Source organism: Mirounga angustirostris, unplaced genomic scaffold, assembly GCF_029215605.1.
Source record: "Mirounga angustirostris isolate CCGP_5_RB_7025 unplaced genomic scaffold, mMirAng1.0.hap1 SCAF_13, whole genome shotgun sequence".
Taxonomy (NCBI): domain Eukaryota; kingdom Metazoa; phylum Chordata; class Mammalia; order Carnivora; family Phocidae; genus Mirounga; species Mirounga angustirostris.
The window spans coordinates 31,466,004-31,483,024 of NW_026991721.1; the positions used below are offsets into that span (position 1 = coordinate 31,466,004).

The 17,021-nt window shown below is 39.3% G+C and overlaps 2 protein-coding genes across 3 annotated transcripts in view; one reads left to right on the forward strand and one right to left on the reverse strand.

Moving 5' to 3' along the window:
* Window positions 1-17,021, forward strand: part of CCDC34 (coiled-coil domain containing 34) — a 265,852-nt gene that overhangs the window by 231,358 nt on the left and 17,473 nt on the right. The gene's annotated exons all lie outside the window — the stretch shown is intronic.
* Window positions 1-17,021, reverse strand: part of BBOX1 (gamma-butyrobetaine hydroxylase 1) — a 51,170-nt gene that overhangs the window by 24,274 nt on the left and 9,875 nt on the right. Inside the window, exon 3 of the mRNA XM_045893993.3 lies at window positions 9,144-9,342. Coding sequence (XP_045749949.1) covers window positions 9,144-9,342 — 199 coding nt within the window. The remainder of the gene's footprint in view (window positions 1-9,143; window positions 9,343-17,021) is intronic.

Sequence of the window (17,021 nt, forward strand, 5' to 3'; positions counted from 1 at the left end):
AGAGTGACTGGCAATGTCTATTTCTTGACGTGGATGGTGTTTCAAGAGCACGTGCCTTACAAAAATTCATTTAGCTATATATTTGTCTTATGTGATTTTTCTGTGTCTGGATTGTATTTTACCATGAGAAGTTGCTTTTTTAAAAATTTATTTTGAAAGGTTAATAATACTCCCAATAATAAAAATAAAGACGGGTAATGATAGAAAGATGGCAACCACCTCTAAAAACATAAAGAAAAAAGTTTTAGCAATTTCCTCCAAAGTTCTAAAGTGTTTCATTATGAAAAACTAAGAATGCAGTGCATTGCAGAAGAAAAAAAAAAAGCTTATGAGAATTCCACATTAAGCATATTTAGTTTTTTGGGCGTGGTAGGTCAAATTGTGCTTAATTTATTTCAACAGAACAGGAGCTAGATGCTGGTTTAGATTTTTGATGTGCAAGGTTAAAATATAAACTTCATTTTCTCTTGTCACAAGTTATTTGATTCCTTGTCAATTGTCACTTTCCCTTTGCATGAACAGTTGGCTATAATTTGAACTTAATAGATGGGATGGGAATGAATATTCTGGTGCTGTTGTTATGACTTAGTTTGAGAAATTTCTATATAATCCTGTTAAAGTGTTCCCTTGCATCTGAGCTCTAAATATGTGTGGAAGCCACATTTGGTAGTTAATAATTTTTTTTTAAAGATTTTATTTATTTTTTAGACAGTTGAGCGAGAGAGAAACAGCATGAGAGGGGAGAGGGTCAGAGAGAGAAGCAGGCTCTCCGCCGAGCCAGGAGCCTGATGTGGGACTCGATCCCAGGACCCTGGGATCATGACCTGAGCCGAAGGCAGACGCTTAACCATCTGAGCCACCCAGGCACCCTGGTAGTTAATAATTCTTATGGCATTAGGAACTATGGGGGGAATGCTAGATAAACCACCATACAAGTACAGTGCCAAGGAAAGACTGCAGACTGTTGAATCAAGTAAACTTGGGTTTGAAGCCTGATTCTTCTGCCTCAGTTTCCTTATCTCTAAAATGGGAATAATGGTTCTTATTAGAATTGTGAAGATTCAAGATAATGACCGTAAAACATTGAGTTCAATACTTGGCACATAAAAGGTGCTTAACAGAAAATCATTTTGTCCCAACCCAAGGCTCAGAGGAAAATCGAGGAGGTAAGGGGGGGTCAGGGCTTGTGGAGAAGCAAGTGGTTTACTAGGGTCTCAAAATTTCCTCAAGTGATTTCTAGGGGAGCATGAGACACAGAAATTATTTTTCCTTTCATTCATGAGATGATCTCATACTCAAGTGGTTTTGCTGGCAGCAACTTTAATTACTGCGAAACTGAGTATTACAAAGGGAACCCCAGGGACCTTTCTCTTGGCTGATAACATAAGCTGGGGTTCACAATGGCTGAAAGAACACAGCTTGTTACTTTGCTTGGGAAACCCTAATACTCACAAGAATACACATTTTAAAGGTTCTCCCCACCCCTACTCAAACACTAGGGTCAGTACTAAGTCTAAAACAACTCATTAAGAAATCCCAGTGTGAAGTTTTTACAAAGTAGGATGGAATTACAACTAGATTCAGAACTCAGACAGGTTTTCTTCTCAAGTCTAAATTGCTTTTAGGTTGGTTTTTCATAACTCAGCCATTTTTATTCAAGAAGGGCTATGTGGTTTTCTCAAACAATTTCTTGGCTAGAAACTTCACCAAAATGGATAAACTTGTTTTTTCTTTCCCTGTTAAGTCTCCACACTTCACAAATGTTTTCCAGTAACATGTATATCAAACAAGTAGCTGTTTCAAAGTCAGGTTTGGAGGCAGTGCTAGTGGTAGGAGCAAATTCTAAGGGGCGGAAGCCAAGGAATAATAATATTTTTCACTCATAGACCCTCAATCACTAATACAACCGAATGTGTGAAATGCTGCTGGGCTGGCTTACAGAAATGCTAGCAGAAATCCAGTGAATGCTGGAAAGGCTATATTCTTGTACTCCCCAGAGGCCATTTCAATATTGTTAATTCTTAACTGGCCTGGCTGGTGTATTTGACAAACAGCCCACTAGAAACATTTTTGGTTTGACATGATTTTATTCATCTGATGAAGCCTGCATGCAAGGCGCTCATGCAGATGCAAAACTGGGCAGCAGGAGTAGCCTCTTATATTTTCCAGCGAACTTTCATCTAAAGGTTTCAAAGGGCATGCCAGGTATTAAAACGGTCCTGTAGAAAGAGAGAAGCAAGTCCTCAGTAGAGGAGAATCATAGAGCTCCAGGAAATTACATGAAAAGCTTAGATCACCTTCTCACCTACAAATAGCCAGTGGTGGAGCCATGATTCAACTGTGGTTCTCTATTGGTCCTACAGGCAGCTCTCCGGGCAGTAATGTAATGCAGATGCTCTGGGGCGTTGGGTTCTCAACTCTCCCCCCATTTTTTAGGAATGAAGTGTTCCAAAGTATTTATTTAAATTTTCCCACTACCATTTGTAACCTTGTAAGTTTTATTCAGTAATTGTACAGCTTCCATGCTTGTCTCCACAAGATAAAATCTGACTACTACCAGGATCCATTAAGTTCCTTTTACCCCTTTTTCTCATTGTCGCTGCCTATTTTATTCCTGATGTTGGTGTTTCAGAAAAACATTTTTCATTTTCACCTCATTATTCTTATTAATCTAATAAGAATATGGTAATGTAGTAATGCAACTTGCTTATGCCAGCAAATAAAACATTCTTAGAAAGAAGAAAATCTGAAACTTCTGGACTGTATTCTGGGAATACAAATACAAATTTCCTTCTGCTTGACTTTCTGACGAAGAAGGGTCACTCAGAGTTGCTCACAAGGTTAATTTTCTCACTAAGGGTTTACAATGCTGGGGCGCCTGTGTAGCTCAGTCGGTTAAGTGTCTGTCTTTAGCTCTGGTCATGATCCCAGGGTCCTGGGATTGAGCCCCACATTGGGCTCTCCGCTCAGCAAGGAGTCTGCTTCTCCCTCTCCCTCTGTTCCCTCTCTCTAGCTCTCGCTCTCTCTCTCAAGCAAATAAATAAAATCTTAAAAAAAAAAGTCGACAATGCTAAGAAAGAATTTTTGATGTCTTGACCAAATGAAGTCCTCAATATCTTAGCATACATTCCCTTTTGTTAAAATTCCCTGAGTGCTCACTGTGTGCCAGGCACTGAGCTAGGACTGAAGATATCATTCTGATTAGGCCACCATTTCAGTCTACAAGGAGCTCAATATGACAGCAATGATGGCAATGAGATATGCATGCCTTATTTTCAGAGATTATCCTGTTACAAGCAAAACAGCTAGTTAATACACAATGCTGGTGGTAAATACTTTAAAAAATCAACACTGAATCTCTTCCTTCTCTCCGTGTCACATGCATGTACACACACACACACCATTACAGGAACTTATGTAAATAACAAAACCCTGACTTGGCCCATTTAATTCGTTGTCCAACCAATGGAAAAGGAATATTTTCATAGTAATATATTCATAGAAATTATGAATAATTTCATAATATTTTCATATTTAATTTCTTCAATTAAAATCACAGTATGATTTTGCCCTTTTAGGGAAGAACATTGTTCTTCTCAATGTTTTCTTACCAGAAGTATGGTTTCAAAAGCCCATGACCAGTAAGCATTACTAAAACCCAGCAAACAGACAGTAAGGATATCTTACAGCAGAGCGGTTGATTTTCTTTCACACTGCATGCATCTCTGCTAGAAGCAGAATCTTAAAAAAAAAAAAATAGAAATTTCCTTACTAGATATTATGAATATGCAGGAGAGAGGAGAATTTCCACTTCTCTTTTTGGCTAGGTCATTCAGAATGCAAAACGGGCTCATTTGAGTGAGGAGTAAAATGCTTATTTTGTTTTATTTATTTGCCTGGGCTTGGAGATGAGGTGCTGGTAGTGATCTCACAGAGGGTAGTGATCTCACAGAGGGAGAGGGTTGTCTTTCCTAGAGCTACAGAGGCTTTTTCATAAAGTAGAAACCCAAATCTAGGTCAGAACAAAATGCTTAACACAGTGCCTTGCACAGTGTAGTGTACAGATGGGTAAAACAATAATACTGCCAATCAAGACATTCAGTGTGATCGACAGCGACTGTACTTCCTTTCAGATTTATTCTGCTGGTAGCATTCTTGAAAACATTCTAACTTGGTATAATCATTGAGGATGGCAGTGTATAGAAAAAGTCTAGTTTACAATGACTATTTCCCATTGGGTTAGATTGTGTCATAAATTCAGATAATTTCTTCAATTAAAAAATTATCATCAAAACCACAATGAGATATCACCTCACACCTGTCAGAGTGGCTAAAATCAAAAGCATGAGAAACAAGTGTTGAGGATGTGGAGAAAAAGGAACCCTCATGCACTGTTGGTGGGAATGCAAACTGATGCACCCACTGTGGAAAACAGTATGGAAGTTCCTCAAAAAGTTAAAAGTAGAACTAATTCTACTACTGGGTATTTACCCAAAGAAAACAGAAACACTAATTTGAAAAGATACATGCACCCCTATGTTTATTATAGCATTATTTATAATAGCCAAGATATAGAAGCAGCCCAAGTGTCCATCCATAGATGAATGGATAAAGATGTGGTGTATATACAGTGGACATAAAAAAGAATGAGATCTTGCCACTTGCCAAAACATGGATGAATCTAGAGGGTAAAATGCTAAGCAAAATAAGTCAGTCAGAGAAAGACAAATACCATATCACATGTGGAATTTAAGAAAAAAACCCAAACAAACAAAGAAAAAAGGAGACAAAGAAATAGACTCTTAAATATAGAGGACAAATTGGTGGTTGCCAGAGGGGAGGCTGATGGGGAGAGCATGAAAGAGATAAAGGGGATCAAGAGTATACTTATTGTGAGGAGCACTGAGTAATGTATAGAATTGATGAATCATTATATTGTACACCTGAAATGAGTATCAGTCTGTATATTAATTAAATGTAAATTTAAAAAAAATAAATAATTAAAAGAAAATTATCCAGAATGATATTTTGGCTTTTGGCCAAAAAGTCAAAAGACTTTTGGCCCCACTCTGTAAAAACTATATCGATCCAAATGTAAGGTCTAAATCCTTCTGAAAATGTTATCTCATTACATACTGTTCTACATATATATATATCTGACAAAATTGACAATGAGAGCTTCTTTACCAAGTCTTATTCTTTTCTCCCAGGAGTGCTTTCATCATCAAGGCAGTAAGGTTGCTGATCATTTCACAGAGTTGCATGAAAAAAATATTGTCTAGATGATGCACTGACAAAATAATGATAAGCATCTGAGAAAATATAGACATGGAAATGATATATACTTTTGTCCTCAAAGCTATTACCATTTTGATTTAGTATTTTAACATAATTTTATGATTATGAAATGCTCTGATAATTTTTGCATTCACCTGTTGCTTTATAGTTTTTTGAAAACATCTAGGTGTGCATCTATTATTAAACATTTATTCCTTACCTACTATATGCTAAGACTGTGCAAAATGCTGGAATCTACTGTTTTTACTTCTCTGACCAACACTTTAACAATTGAGATGACAGCCAAGAACCAAAAATAGATATTAGAATTCTCACTTTGGACCCATGCATTCAAATTCTCCAAACTAGTAATCCTATTTGAATGGAAAAGTGCTGGGTGGATATTTGTTTCCCAAGGGAGGCATGTGTAAAGTGGCACCATGCTATTATTATTTTTGGCATCCAAGCAAGAGTAGAAACCAGGCTCCTTGAAAAATCTACATGGAATGCAAAGTTAGCCTTTAGACTTCCTCCTCCCGCTTTCCTTTCCTTATCCTTCTATTTCTGGCAATCCCTCCTCTCCATTATTTATTGCCTTCATTTATTCATTGCATTCGCTCACTCACCTGTCATTTATGTTTCAAACAAGAATAAGGCTCTTTGCCAATGGAGAAACAAAGCTATGAAAGAAAGGGACCACGTTGCAGGCAGCTGCTGATTCTGTTATAAAGATAAGTCATGTCCAGGCATTACCACATCACAAAGAAGAACATGAAAAATGCCACTTGGTGTATTTAACTGTAAGAGCTGAGAGGATGTAAAGCACCCAAATTCTACACCAACTGAGACCTGCCTTCTCTTGAAGTAACCCCTCCTCTCAACCAGAGGTTTGTAACCTTAGCTGCACACAAGAATCACCTGCAGAGTTTTTAAAAGTCCTGATACTCAGGTCAAATCCAAATCCTGTTTTGAAAAATCTCTGGAGAATGGACCCAGATGTCAGCATTTTTAAAATTGGCTATTCCGATGTGTAACCTCAGTTGAGAACTATTGCTCTAAATATCCCTTCTTCTTTTGAATCTCATGTTACAGAAATTTTAATATCACTTTCCACATTACTGTGGAAAGGGGCAGAAAAGGGAAATCACTTCAGGAAAACATTCACTTTCCTCATTCTCTTAACAAAAAACACATAAGCAAACAAAAACAAAGCAACAACAGCAAAACTGTCCTCTTCTGTAAGTTCTTGAGGTAACGAATTAAAAATTAAAATTAAAACAAAAAACAAAAAGCCCATAGAGATCTTGGTAATCAGTTGTGGAAGTAGCAGTAAGGTGGCCAGAGAGGCCTTTCTTGGCATGTGGTATAGTTTGAGAGGTTCAGGGAAGAAATGTGATCCTCTGCATGGAAGATGAGATTGAGTAGGTTAAACCTGTCTGGTTAGATGTAAAGGTCTTGGAAAAACGAAATACAACAGTAGTGGGAGGTCTGATTTGTTTTTGACAACAAACCTTGAGTATTTATTCCAGTAAATTTCACAAGATTAGATCAATTAGATCAGTGGTCAAATTATCAAGCCATTTTAGGATTTGTGACAACAAAACAAAACAAAATGCAAGTCATAAATCAGGACTAAGAATCTGACCCTAAATATGATGGGTGGGGGTGAGCATTAGGAAACTATAACAAAGAGCCCCCCAAATTTGGCTGCTGTTGTGAAATTGTGACATTTGTTGCATAGATACAAAAAGTCTGTTGTCAGCAAATAAAAACTAAGTAGAAGAATATAGAAGAGATTTATTTTGAAGTATTCTCTTTATTTCTGGTGCCTAAAAGCATCCTTTCCATGTTCTTCCTTCATATCATTGATAGTGACGTGGATTAGGAAGCCCGTGGATAAAACAGACCCGGATTCTAACTCTGGTTCCTTTTCTACTACCTGTGAAAACTTGGGTTATAGTTTAATTCTCTGGACTTCAGATTCCTTATCAGCGAACTGGGGGAAATTACCTATTTCAGAAAATTGTGAACATTAAAGAACAAATAATTAGATTGAGGCTCTTAATAATTTCGAGTCTTTTTCCAACTCTTTGTTTTGTCTGTTGTTACTGATATAATCTCTAAAACAGCTTAAATTTTTTTAAAGGCTTATTTATTTTAGAGAGAGAGAGAGAGAGAATAGGCCCGTGCAAGTGCGCACACATGAGTGGGGGGAGGGGCAGAGGGACAGAGAGAATCTCAAGCAGACTCATGACCCTGAGATCATCACCTGAATCAAAATCAAGAGTCAGCTGCTTGACCAACTGAACCACCCAGGTGCCCTAAAACAGCTTAAATTCTTGCAGATGTAGGGGAGATAAAAATTATGTAGGACACAGTGTGCTAATGGTAGCAGTAAGTTCTTGGGGTGGGGGTGGGGGCTGGGTCATCTAAGCCTACACGTGATAGAGTCTTCTGCCATGAATAAACTTGATCAAATCATTGGGGGCAAGAGATTAGTTATTTTTGATCCTCTGTTTATCTACAGACAGGGTCTTACTCTAGATTAGGGGTGGCAAACTCAAGGGCAGGCAGGGCCCTTGCAGGTCTGGGGGGTGGTGGGGGCACAATTTGAGCAACTGGAGCGTGAGAACATGCTCTCTTCAAGGGGCAGCCTCTGCTTACATCAAGCAGGTTCCTGGCACACAGGGATTTAGTCTCAGTTGTTGCCAGATTTGATTTTTCAAGAAAAGTCAGACCCATATTTAATGTAAAATCTCCCAATTTTTAAGTGTTGACAACTAATTCTATTTTCTTTCAACATCCTGTGGGCCAACCAAAACATATCTGAATACAGCCTGTGTGCTACCTGTTTTGCAACGTTTGGATTTTAAAGGTCATTTTCACTCCCAATGCCCTCTGCTCCGTGAGCCCAAGAATCATTATATACGTCCCGCATGAAAGGTTCACCCTAAGATTAGAAATACAGTCATATTCCCCACTTCCAAATAAGTATTTCCTGTTGTTAGTGTTTCATTATCCATAATGAATGTTACCTCCCAGGCAATTCTTATGCAAACAGCTTCTTGTTCCAAAGTTAAAATCAGATACATTTCCTGTTACTTGCCAAAGTGCATAGACCTAATTTTCTGCATGTTAGTTTTATCTTTTTTAACACATCTGGGGGCTGGTTTCACTTCCCCAGGGCCCTACTTTATTTTGCACCAAGTCTTGGGCGGTAAAACTTTAATGAACTTCAGCATTTATAAAAGTCTTGGAGAAACACAGTCTTCCATCCTACCTGCTGTGAACTGAATGGCACTCTCCCCAAAATCAAGTGATGAAGCCCTTACCATCAGTGTGACTGTATTTGGAGATGGAGCCTTTAAGAAGGTGATTAAGGTTAAATGAAATCGTAAGGGTGGGGCCCTTCTCCAATAGGACTGGTGCCCTTATAAGAAGAGGAGGAGACACCAGCAGTGCAGGGGCAGAGAGGAAAGGCCATATGAGAACCCATCTCCAAGTCAGGAAGAGAGCTCTCACCGGAAACCAAACCTGCAACCACCTTCACCTTGGACTTCTGGCTTTCAGAAGTCTGAGGAAATGAATTTCTGTTGTTTAAGCCACCCAAACTCTATGGTACTCTGTTATGGCAGCCCTAGCAAACTAACACACCCTCTATAACTAGCCTGTCTTTGATGTCTGATGACCTTGGGCTTTTAGAATCCTTTAAAATCCCAGTTAGGGATTTTAGGCACATCTTCCCATTTGACTTCCTGCTCAGGGCATTATGGAAATTTTGTATCTCCAATCATAAGTGTCTCCCTTCTGGGAGATATATCAAACTTTATATATAATGGCAGAATATAAACTATTTGGTGACTCACCCATAAAATGTGAGATAAAGGAAACCAATCCTTTTCCCAAGTTTTAAAACTTGTCCTCGTTTGTCAGATGCTCCTGTGAGTCGTACTATGCCTACTTTCTTGAGGCTGGAGAGCCACTTGTAGGCATGTTCATCATTTTTTAAAACATCTTCAAAATCCAGTGTAGGTAGCTGGAGCTCTGTGCCCCAGTACTGACATTCTGTGAATAAGAAAAAGAAGAAACCAGATGGGATTACGTTGCTTTTATATAAAATGAGAACCTCTGAGAAGGGACTAGTTCATTGAAGTTGACCTTTGATTTATCATGGGATTTACGAAATTTCAGTCACATTCGAATTGCCCAAGCCACTAGATTTTCTTCCCTGGGGCCATGCCAATCTACTATATACCTCCTGCCTACCACTGCCTGACCCATGACAGGTATTCACTAGACCTTATTTGTCGAGAGAATGTTTAGCTCATGGATAGCTCTTGATCTGTACGTCCTTAGGGCTTCTTTGCCTGGACTCTGCTTAGAAACATCTCCACTGAGACCCTGTGTGTTTTAATGGCCGTGTTACATTGCTCAACTCCAAATAGATGATAAAATCTGAATGATGGACTTAGAACAGCATATGCACATTCTTAGAGGTGGGAGGAGTGTTTGCCTTGACCGGTACAGCTCCTTCTTCCTCTTATTTCACCTGATAAGAAGCTTTCTCTGAGGTCAAATCATTCTTTGGAGTCAACAAAAACTGTCCATGGGGAAGAAAAGATGAAAGGTGTGGTCCTGGGATGCATAAAAAATGCATTTTGCATAGATCCTTTGATGACAACACCACAGTAGATAAAATCAAATGCCTTCATTAGCTTTCTGATTCCTCATGATCAACTGCTTCTTGAAGAAACAGAAAGGAAATCAAATGGAAAAAATAATTTGCTTTGCAAATCAGGCTCTCCCAAAGGAGGCAGAACACAGAGATGTCATTTTGCCAAGGGAAATAACTCAGATATTAACAACTGCATTCAGGAGAGACCTAACTCGATCTAATCCATTTGATTTCTTCAGTTTTGGAAGAAAGAATCTGCCTTAGGAAGGCAAACCTTCCCAACAAGTGACAGAACGAGATCTTATGATCTCAGTATCATCCTGAGCCATGCCTCACTTCTCAAACGGGGGAATATACATCATGTTATGGAAAACAGCCCCAAGCCCACAGTTTAAGAATGAGGACTGGATCAATGTTCCTGTGTAGTTGTTGTAGACTGGAAATCATGGCTGTTTCTGCAGAAACGGAGATTTCTCAGGAGTCAGATAATAGTCTTAGAAGTGAAAAAGTGCCTGCAGGTTGAGGAGGCCACCTCCTGCTCTCCCACCAGCTAATCAGCCACATGCAGCTAGTACTGTATGAAACAGGATATGAATAGGGTAAAGAATGGAGGCACAGGGCCTGGGTTTCAATCATTGTCCTGCATCTTACCAGCTAGTTTCTTGGTGTCTTTTCTGAGCCTCCATCTTTTAATTTATAAAATAGCCACAATTATATTTACCATGCAGGTCATCTGTTGACCATGCAAAGAGCCTAGAATAGTGCTTGGCACATGGTAGACAACTGCTATTCCAACCACCTATAGTAATAGCCAGTATTTGTTGAGTCCTTTCTAGATGGTAGGCACAGTGCGAGGTGCTTTCCATATGTTATTTCTTTTAATGTCCACAATAAAAAATAGATGCTTTCAGCATTCCCAAGTTATGAAGAAGGGAGGAAGAGAGATCCAAATCATGCAGAGCTAATGATTTGCAGAGCTAGTTAATCAAATCCAGGCAACCGATTCCAAAGTCTATAATTTTGACAACTACACATAAAATAAACAGGTGATGCCTTGAAATACTGTTGTCACATGTGTTTTTATGCCCTATGTCTGAATGTCCATTTCTTATTCTGTCCCTTACAAAGGAAATCTACTAGATAAAAAAAGAAAGCAAAGCAAGTTACACTTAGGACCACTTTGTCCGAACTTGTTCAAGCAGGGGTGTTTAAAGATAAATCTTGAATATAACACTGTGTGTTAATTATACTGGAATTTAAAAAAAAAATTACTACACTTGATTTTAGCCAAAAGGCCAAGAAACAATGGAATTAAAAAAAATTAAAGATAAACCTTGGCTCCTAGTCAGGATTTTAGATGCAGAAAAAACGTGGAGTAGGTTTCATTTACAATGACATTGCTGTCCACCTTTTGTGAAATGAACCAAGGCTTAAAAATCAGCGAGCTTCTCTTCTTAATTTATGCCAGTGTATTTCAGGGGTCCAGGTCGGTTTGCTTTAACTTAGGGCCATTATCACTTTCCAGAGAGTGTCAGTGACCATGTGTCAGGGAAATAGAATACACAGAGATTGCAAAAACATTTTCCAAGATGTAAATGTTTTAAAAACTTCGAGTTCATATTTTGACTACTTTGTGGATTTAAGGAGGGCCTCCTTAGGGCACATACCATATACATCTATATACATTTATAGCATGTTTTAATGAGGTTTTTTTTCCACATGAGTCATTTTCCCATTATATAATAACACACATGTGTGCACACACACACGCACACACATGGGCACACACACTGTTTTTCGTTCTAAAAACAGAATGAGTTAGGTTCTTTCAATAAGTCTGTTACTCGTTACATGTGTAAAATTAACCATGTTCATGCTGAGACTCCAATATAAACCAAGGCTCTCAGTACTACACAAAGTGTAGTCTCTACTCTAAGTAATCTCAGATTTACAGGATTTTACTATCAGAGGGCGGTTACAATGCCTTTTAAGTTCTGTAAAGTTCACTATTTTCCAACTCCAGCTCTCATTCTGGCATGCCCTGGCAAGGACTTGACAAAAATCAGCAACCAAGGGCCAGACCTCATTATAGAACCCGTTTCCTAATATGAGCCACTCATACACTCAGTTATGTTACAAGTGACTTTCCGAGATAGCACTGTGACTACCCAGTTTCTAAACTCATCATAACATCCACGATATAAAATATTCTAATTTGTGGGGAGAAATAAACTAAGTTTCAATAAATCCACCAGTAAAATCATTTCATGATATCTGCACAGAAACTTCAACATTGAAAAAGCAATTTAGAAGCTCCTCCCCAGTCTCCCCCAATCACAGAACAGAACTACCATGGACTCAAGAGAAAACATGTTTGACTAGAGTAAATCATTTGTCAGGTGAATACATTAAAAGCAAATTTAAATTTCACACTTGGGTCTGGAGACATAAACAGTATGGAAAATGACGGAATATTTAAGGCATGAAACACCCTTTCTAATTTAACTTATGGCCTACTAATAAATACTTCCTTGAACATGTGCTTCACACATCATAAAATTTATGAACATGCTACATGCTGGCTTTCAAGGAACTGTTTGTACAAGATTTCCTTCTCGGGGTTAAGCATCACATTCCTGAATCTTGAGTTGTATTTCAAAAAAGGAAAAGACACAAAGAAGCTCTTTGGTTAAAGATTCCTGAGTGCAGCATCCTGGGTTGCAATGTGTTATTTTGAGTTTAGAACCTTCCGTCCACCTGCACTGAACTGTTCTTGGCTCTGAAATACCAAGTCTAATGTGCTTCAGATCAGCCAATCACTTACTGTCTCTTCCAGTGAATACTTAGCAGGACCCAGACAAAGCCAAAATCTGACCCTTGTAGAGGAAACGTACCTGGGTGTAAATAGGGCTTTGAGTCTCTTCCCTGGGCTAAGGCGATCCTGCCTCTCTGGATATTCTTTAACTTCTTGTCTAGTGAATTTGACATGTCTCAAGAATCTGATCACTGCTCTCTCTTAGACTGAGATCTTCCAGAAGCTGACCTGAGATGAGGATCTGAATGCAAGCCATGTATTAAGGAGGGATCCCTGGGAGAACTAATAGGAGGTGGGGAAGTAAGACAGGGAAGGAAGCCTCTGGAAATCATTTTAATGACTGGTTAAATGAACCACTGGGCCTTAGGGCAATACTGTAGACTATACTTCAGGGTTGTCCCACCCAGGGCAAGGAAGCTGGGGTGCAGATGCCACCCATGCCTACCTTTCTTTGGCCGCTTCTCTAGGCACTTGTGGAGACCAAGGCAGAGAAACCCCTTCAGCTGAGTGGCAGTCTGTGCTAGAAAGTGGCTGGCATGCATGGGAAGAGTACTGCAGGGCTGTGGGGGCGGTGGGGGGTGGGGGCACGGCCAGCCTCTGCAATGCCCTCCTTTAGGGTCTATAAGACTGAGCTAGATGGCTATCTTCTGTGGTCCCCCGGCACTGAAACACACCTCAGCCTCAGCGCTTGCCACATTGTGCTGAAATGATCTTGCACTTATTCAACACATACTTGTGGAAAGCCTTGCTATTCAAAAGAGATCACATTCATGAATAAAAATGATGTGATCGCACATCTGTTTTGTGAAGGGAAAAGTGAATAAGCAAGGAAGCAAACAAGTAAATACATAAGAATGAACATTGTAGCAAGTGCTCTGGAGGTAACAAATGGGGTGCCTCTGCAAACAATTATTGGGAGCCAGATGGGGAACATATTTACACATGGCAGTTAAGAACTATCTAGCTAAAGAGACACTACTGAAGCCAGACGCCAGTGGGTGAGAGAAGGCAAAGACGCAAAGGGCAGGGAGAAGAGTGTCTCGGCGGAGAGACAGTAGGAAGAGGGAGAATCTCATCTTGTTGGGGGAACTCAAAGTTTCTAGGGCTAGAACCCAGGCAAAGAGGAGGGTAGCAGATGAAGTGTAAAAGTTAACAAGGGTCGGTCAGGCAGGACTTATCTCTCTTTCTTCCACTAGATTACAAGTTCCTTGCAAGGGACGGAGAGCATATCACATATCTTTAATTCCTCACCTCTACTGCCCCATTCTCCCTCCACCCTCCAGCATAGAGCCCAAGGCTGGCAAGCAGTAGATTTCCAGAAAACTAGTATGTCTGTATCCTAAACAAATCTTCGCTTATTTTCTAATGGGGACTAGAGACTGGAGGCACACCCTGAAAGATGAGATTGTGTCTGAACACTCTTTAGTATTTTAAAAGATGGAGAAATCTATAAAACCTTTTCCCTAGGTGATAATCCCACCAAACTCAAAAAGTCTCCCCAAGGATGTATAAAACACACTTCTACACAAGTTTATGTTGCTTGAAATGAAATGAAATTTTTGGACTATTAGGTACTTGGTATATTCTATATGCTCAGCCCTATGACAACAGTGACCTTCTTGTTGGAGAATCCAAGAACACACGATAAAACAAGGCAGGGACATGAAAAGGCAGGGTGTGGTGAGTTCTTGAAAACGGAGAGCTAACATTTATGGAGCACTTAGGATTCTAGGTGCTCTTCTGAGCACCTAATATGGATTAATTCATGTAATCCTCACAACAACCACATAACAGAGGTCCTAGTATTGTTCCCATTTTATAGATTAGGAGACAGGCCTAGGATCTTAGATAATTTGTGTAGAATCACACAGCTAGTGCTCGTCAGAGCTGGGAAACCACACAAATAATTTGATTACAGTTTACAGAAAAAAAGCATATGTTGAAGGAAAACAATCACTTAAGGTGTCAGAAAGGGAGACGATTATCTCAGACTTCCTTAGAGTTTCAGGGCAAATAGAAAATTCAGTTTTACCTTCTGTTCTTGCTGTGACTCTCCCCTAGGATATCCATGTAAAGGTTATGGAAAACCCTCTTGGTCACTTTCAATTATGTACACTGCACACATCTTCCTATGGAGCAGCCCTTATTGGTTCCAGAAAGCTCCAGTTTTCATAAGCTTCCTCCTTATGCTAAGATACAATCTACCTCTGTCACCTTTCTTTTAGGCCCTAATTCTGCGCTCCATAATCCCATAGAATATGACAGTCTTGGAGATGCATATAAGCACAGCAACTGTGCTGTTTTTCTTTCTAAGTCCAAATAGCCTTTTTATTCCCCATGTTTTTCATGTCTTATGGCTTCCAATCCCTGCCCTAGGCTCTCTGCTCTTCATTGTATGATGTGTTCAAGTCTGCTGATACTCTCTAACAGCAATGATGTCTTGAACCAGACATAATCCTATAGATGTGGTCTGGCCCATGCCTGCATGGTAGGCTCACTACCACATTTTCGTTCATGCAACCTAAACCTAATTAATCTTTTTTGGCTGTCTCAACTCTGTTGACTCAGATTAACTTTTCAATCAGTGAAAATGTGTAAAAATTGTCTATCAGTCACGTCTTCGTTTCCGAAGGTAGTTCATTGAGAATGTGTGAAGCATGTGTGGAGATGGGGATGTAGGTCCAATTTGATTGTGTCACACATTGTGTCAAAGTTAATAACTCGAGGTTTGAGGTTGACAGATCTGGATTCAAACCTGAATTCTGATACTTCCATCTGCAAGAACGTCAGAAAGTGATACATTCTCACAGTTCAGTTACTTCATTCAGAAAATACAGGATGAAAATGGCTTTCAGGGTTGTTATGAAATTTAAATGATACGCTACCTATAAGCAGTTTAACACAGCATACCTGATTAAATCTGCATGTGAACTGGAGCAGCTGAACATGACTGAAGGAAAACACACCATGATAACTGATCTTATTGCATGTCTACTAATGTCTGCTTAATTCTCTCTTACCAGCTGACCATTTCTCACATTCTCTGTCCTCAAACCTTCCACCTCCTCCTCCTCCTTATACTCAGCTGACAGCTTTGCCTCTTATTTCCGTGGAAAAATAGAAGGACTCAGAAGGGAACTTCTATACATTTCCTCCACCCCATCCACCAACCTGCCTGTGTCCATGTCCTTCCTTATGGCACTTGATGTGCTGTAGATGTACTTGTAAATTTATATATATTATATATGGTGTGTGCATATATATGTATATATTTTTAATTTATTGATCTCTTTCTCTAATAGAATGTAAACTCCCTATAGATAGAGTCTTTCTGTTTTGTTCACCACCTCATCCCCAACACCTAGAAGACTGCCTGTTCTAGAACATAGAAGACACTTAAATATTTGCTGAATAAATTCATAGTGCATGGTAGGTACTCAATAAATGACACCTTTACTAATATTAGTTATTCCTCAGACTGGGGAAGACAGTCAAACGCACAATGACCATTCAGGGCAATAATTGCATTGACACAGAGACAGAAGCCCACACAAATCGCAGCAACCACCTAGAGGAGGTGAGAGTGATAGAATGGTATTTAATAGAGCAGATACTCTTTAGTCAAATCTTGGCTTCGCTATGTATTGTCTTTTTGATTTTGGACTACTTACTTAATTTCTATCATGTGTAAAATAGTTATAATGTAATGCTATTATGAGGTTGCTCCTAGGATTAAATAGAGCAATAAATATTAGGTGCTGAGCTCAGTGCCTGACATAGAGCAATGCTTTTAAAATGTGAAGAAGAAGATTGGCGAAGGAGTAGGAGAAGAGGTGGAAGAAGAAGAGTGTGAATGACATTGGTAGTTCAGACAGAGATTGGTGGTGGAGGTAATAAGATGTGGATGGATTCTAGATTATTTTGCTAATAGGGCTAGTAGATTTTGTTGATACACTGGATGTGTAGTAAAAGAGATAAAGAAGAGTCAAGGATGATCCTGCCGCCAGAGAGAAGGAATTGTATCAACTAAGGTGAGAAAGAGTGGGACAGGATTCCCTAAAATCATCTGTTCCCATCAGGGGGGCTGTCTTTCCTCTGGTTTCCTCATTTTTTAAAAAAAAATTGCTCCAAACAAATCACTTTATAAATCCCCTTTTGGTTGTCCATTGTATATTTGGCTTGATGAATTTATTCTGGGCTAGAAACTTCTATTACGCTCTATTAAAGTTAGAGCTTAGAGACTCTGCACTTCCT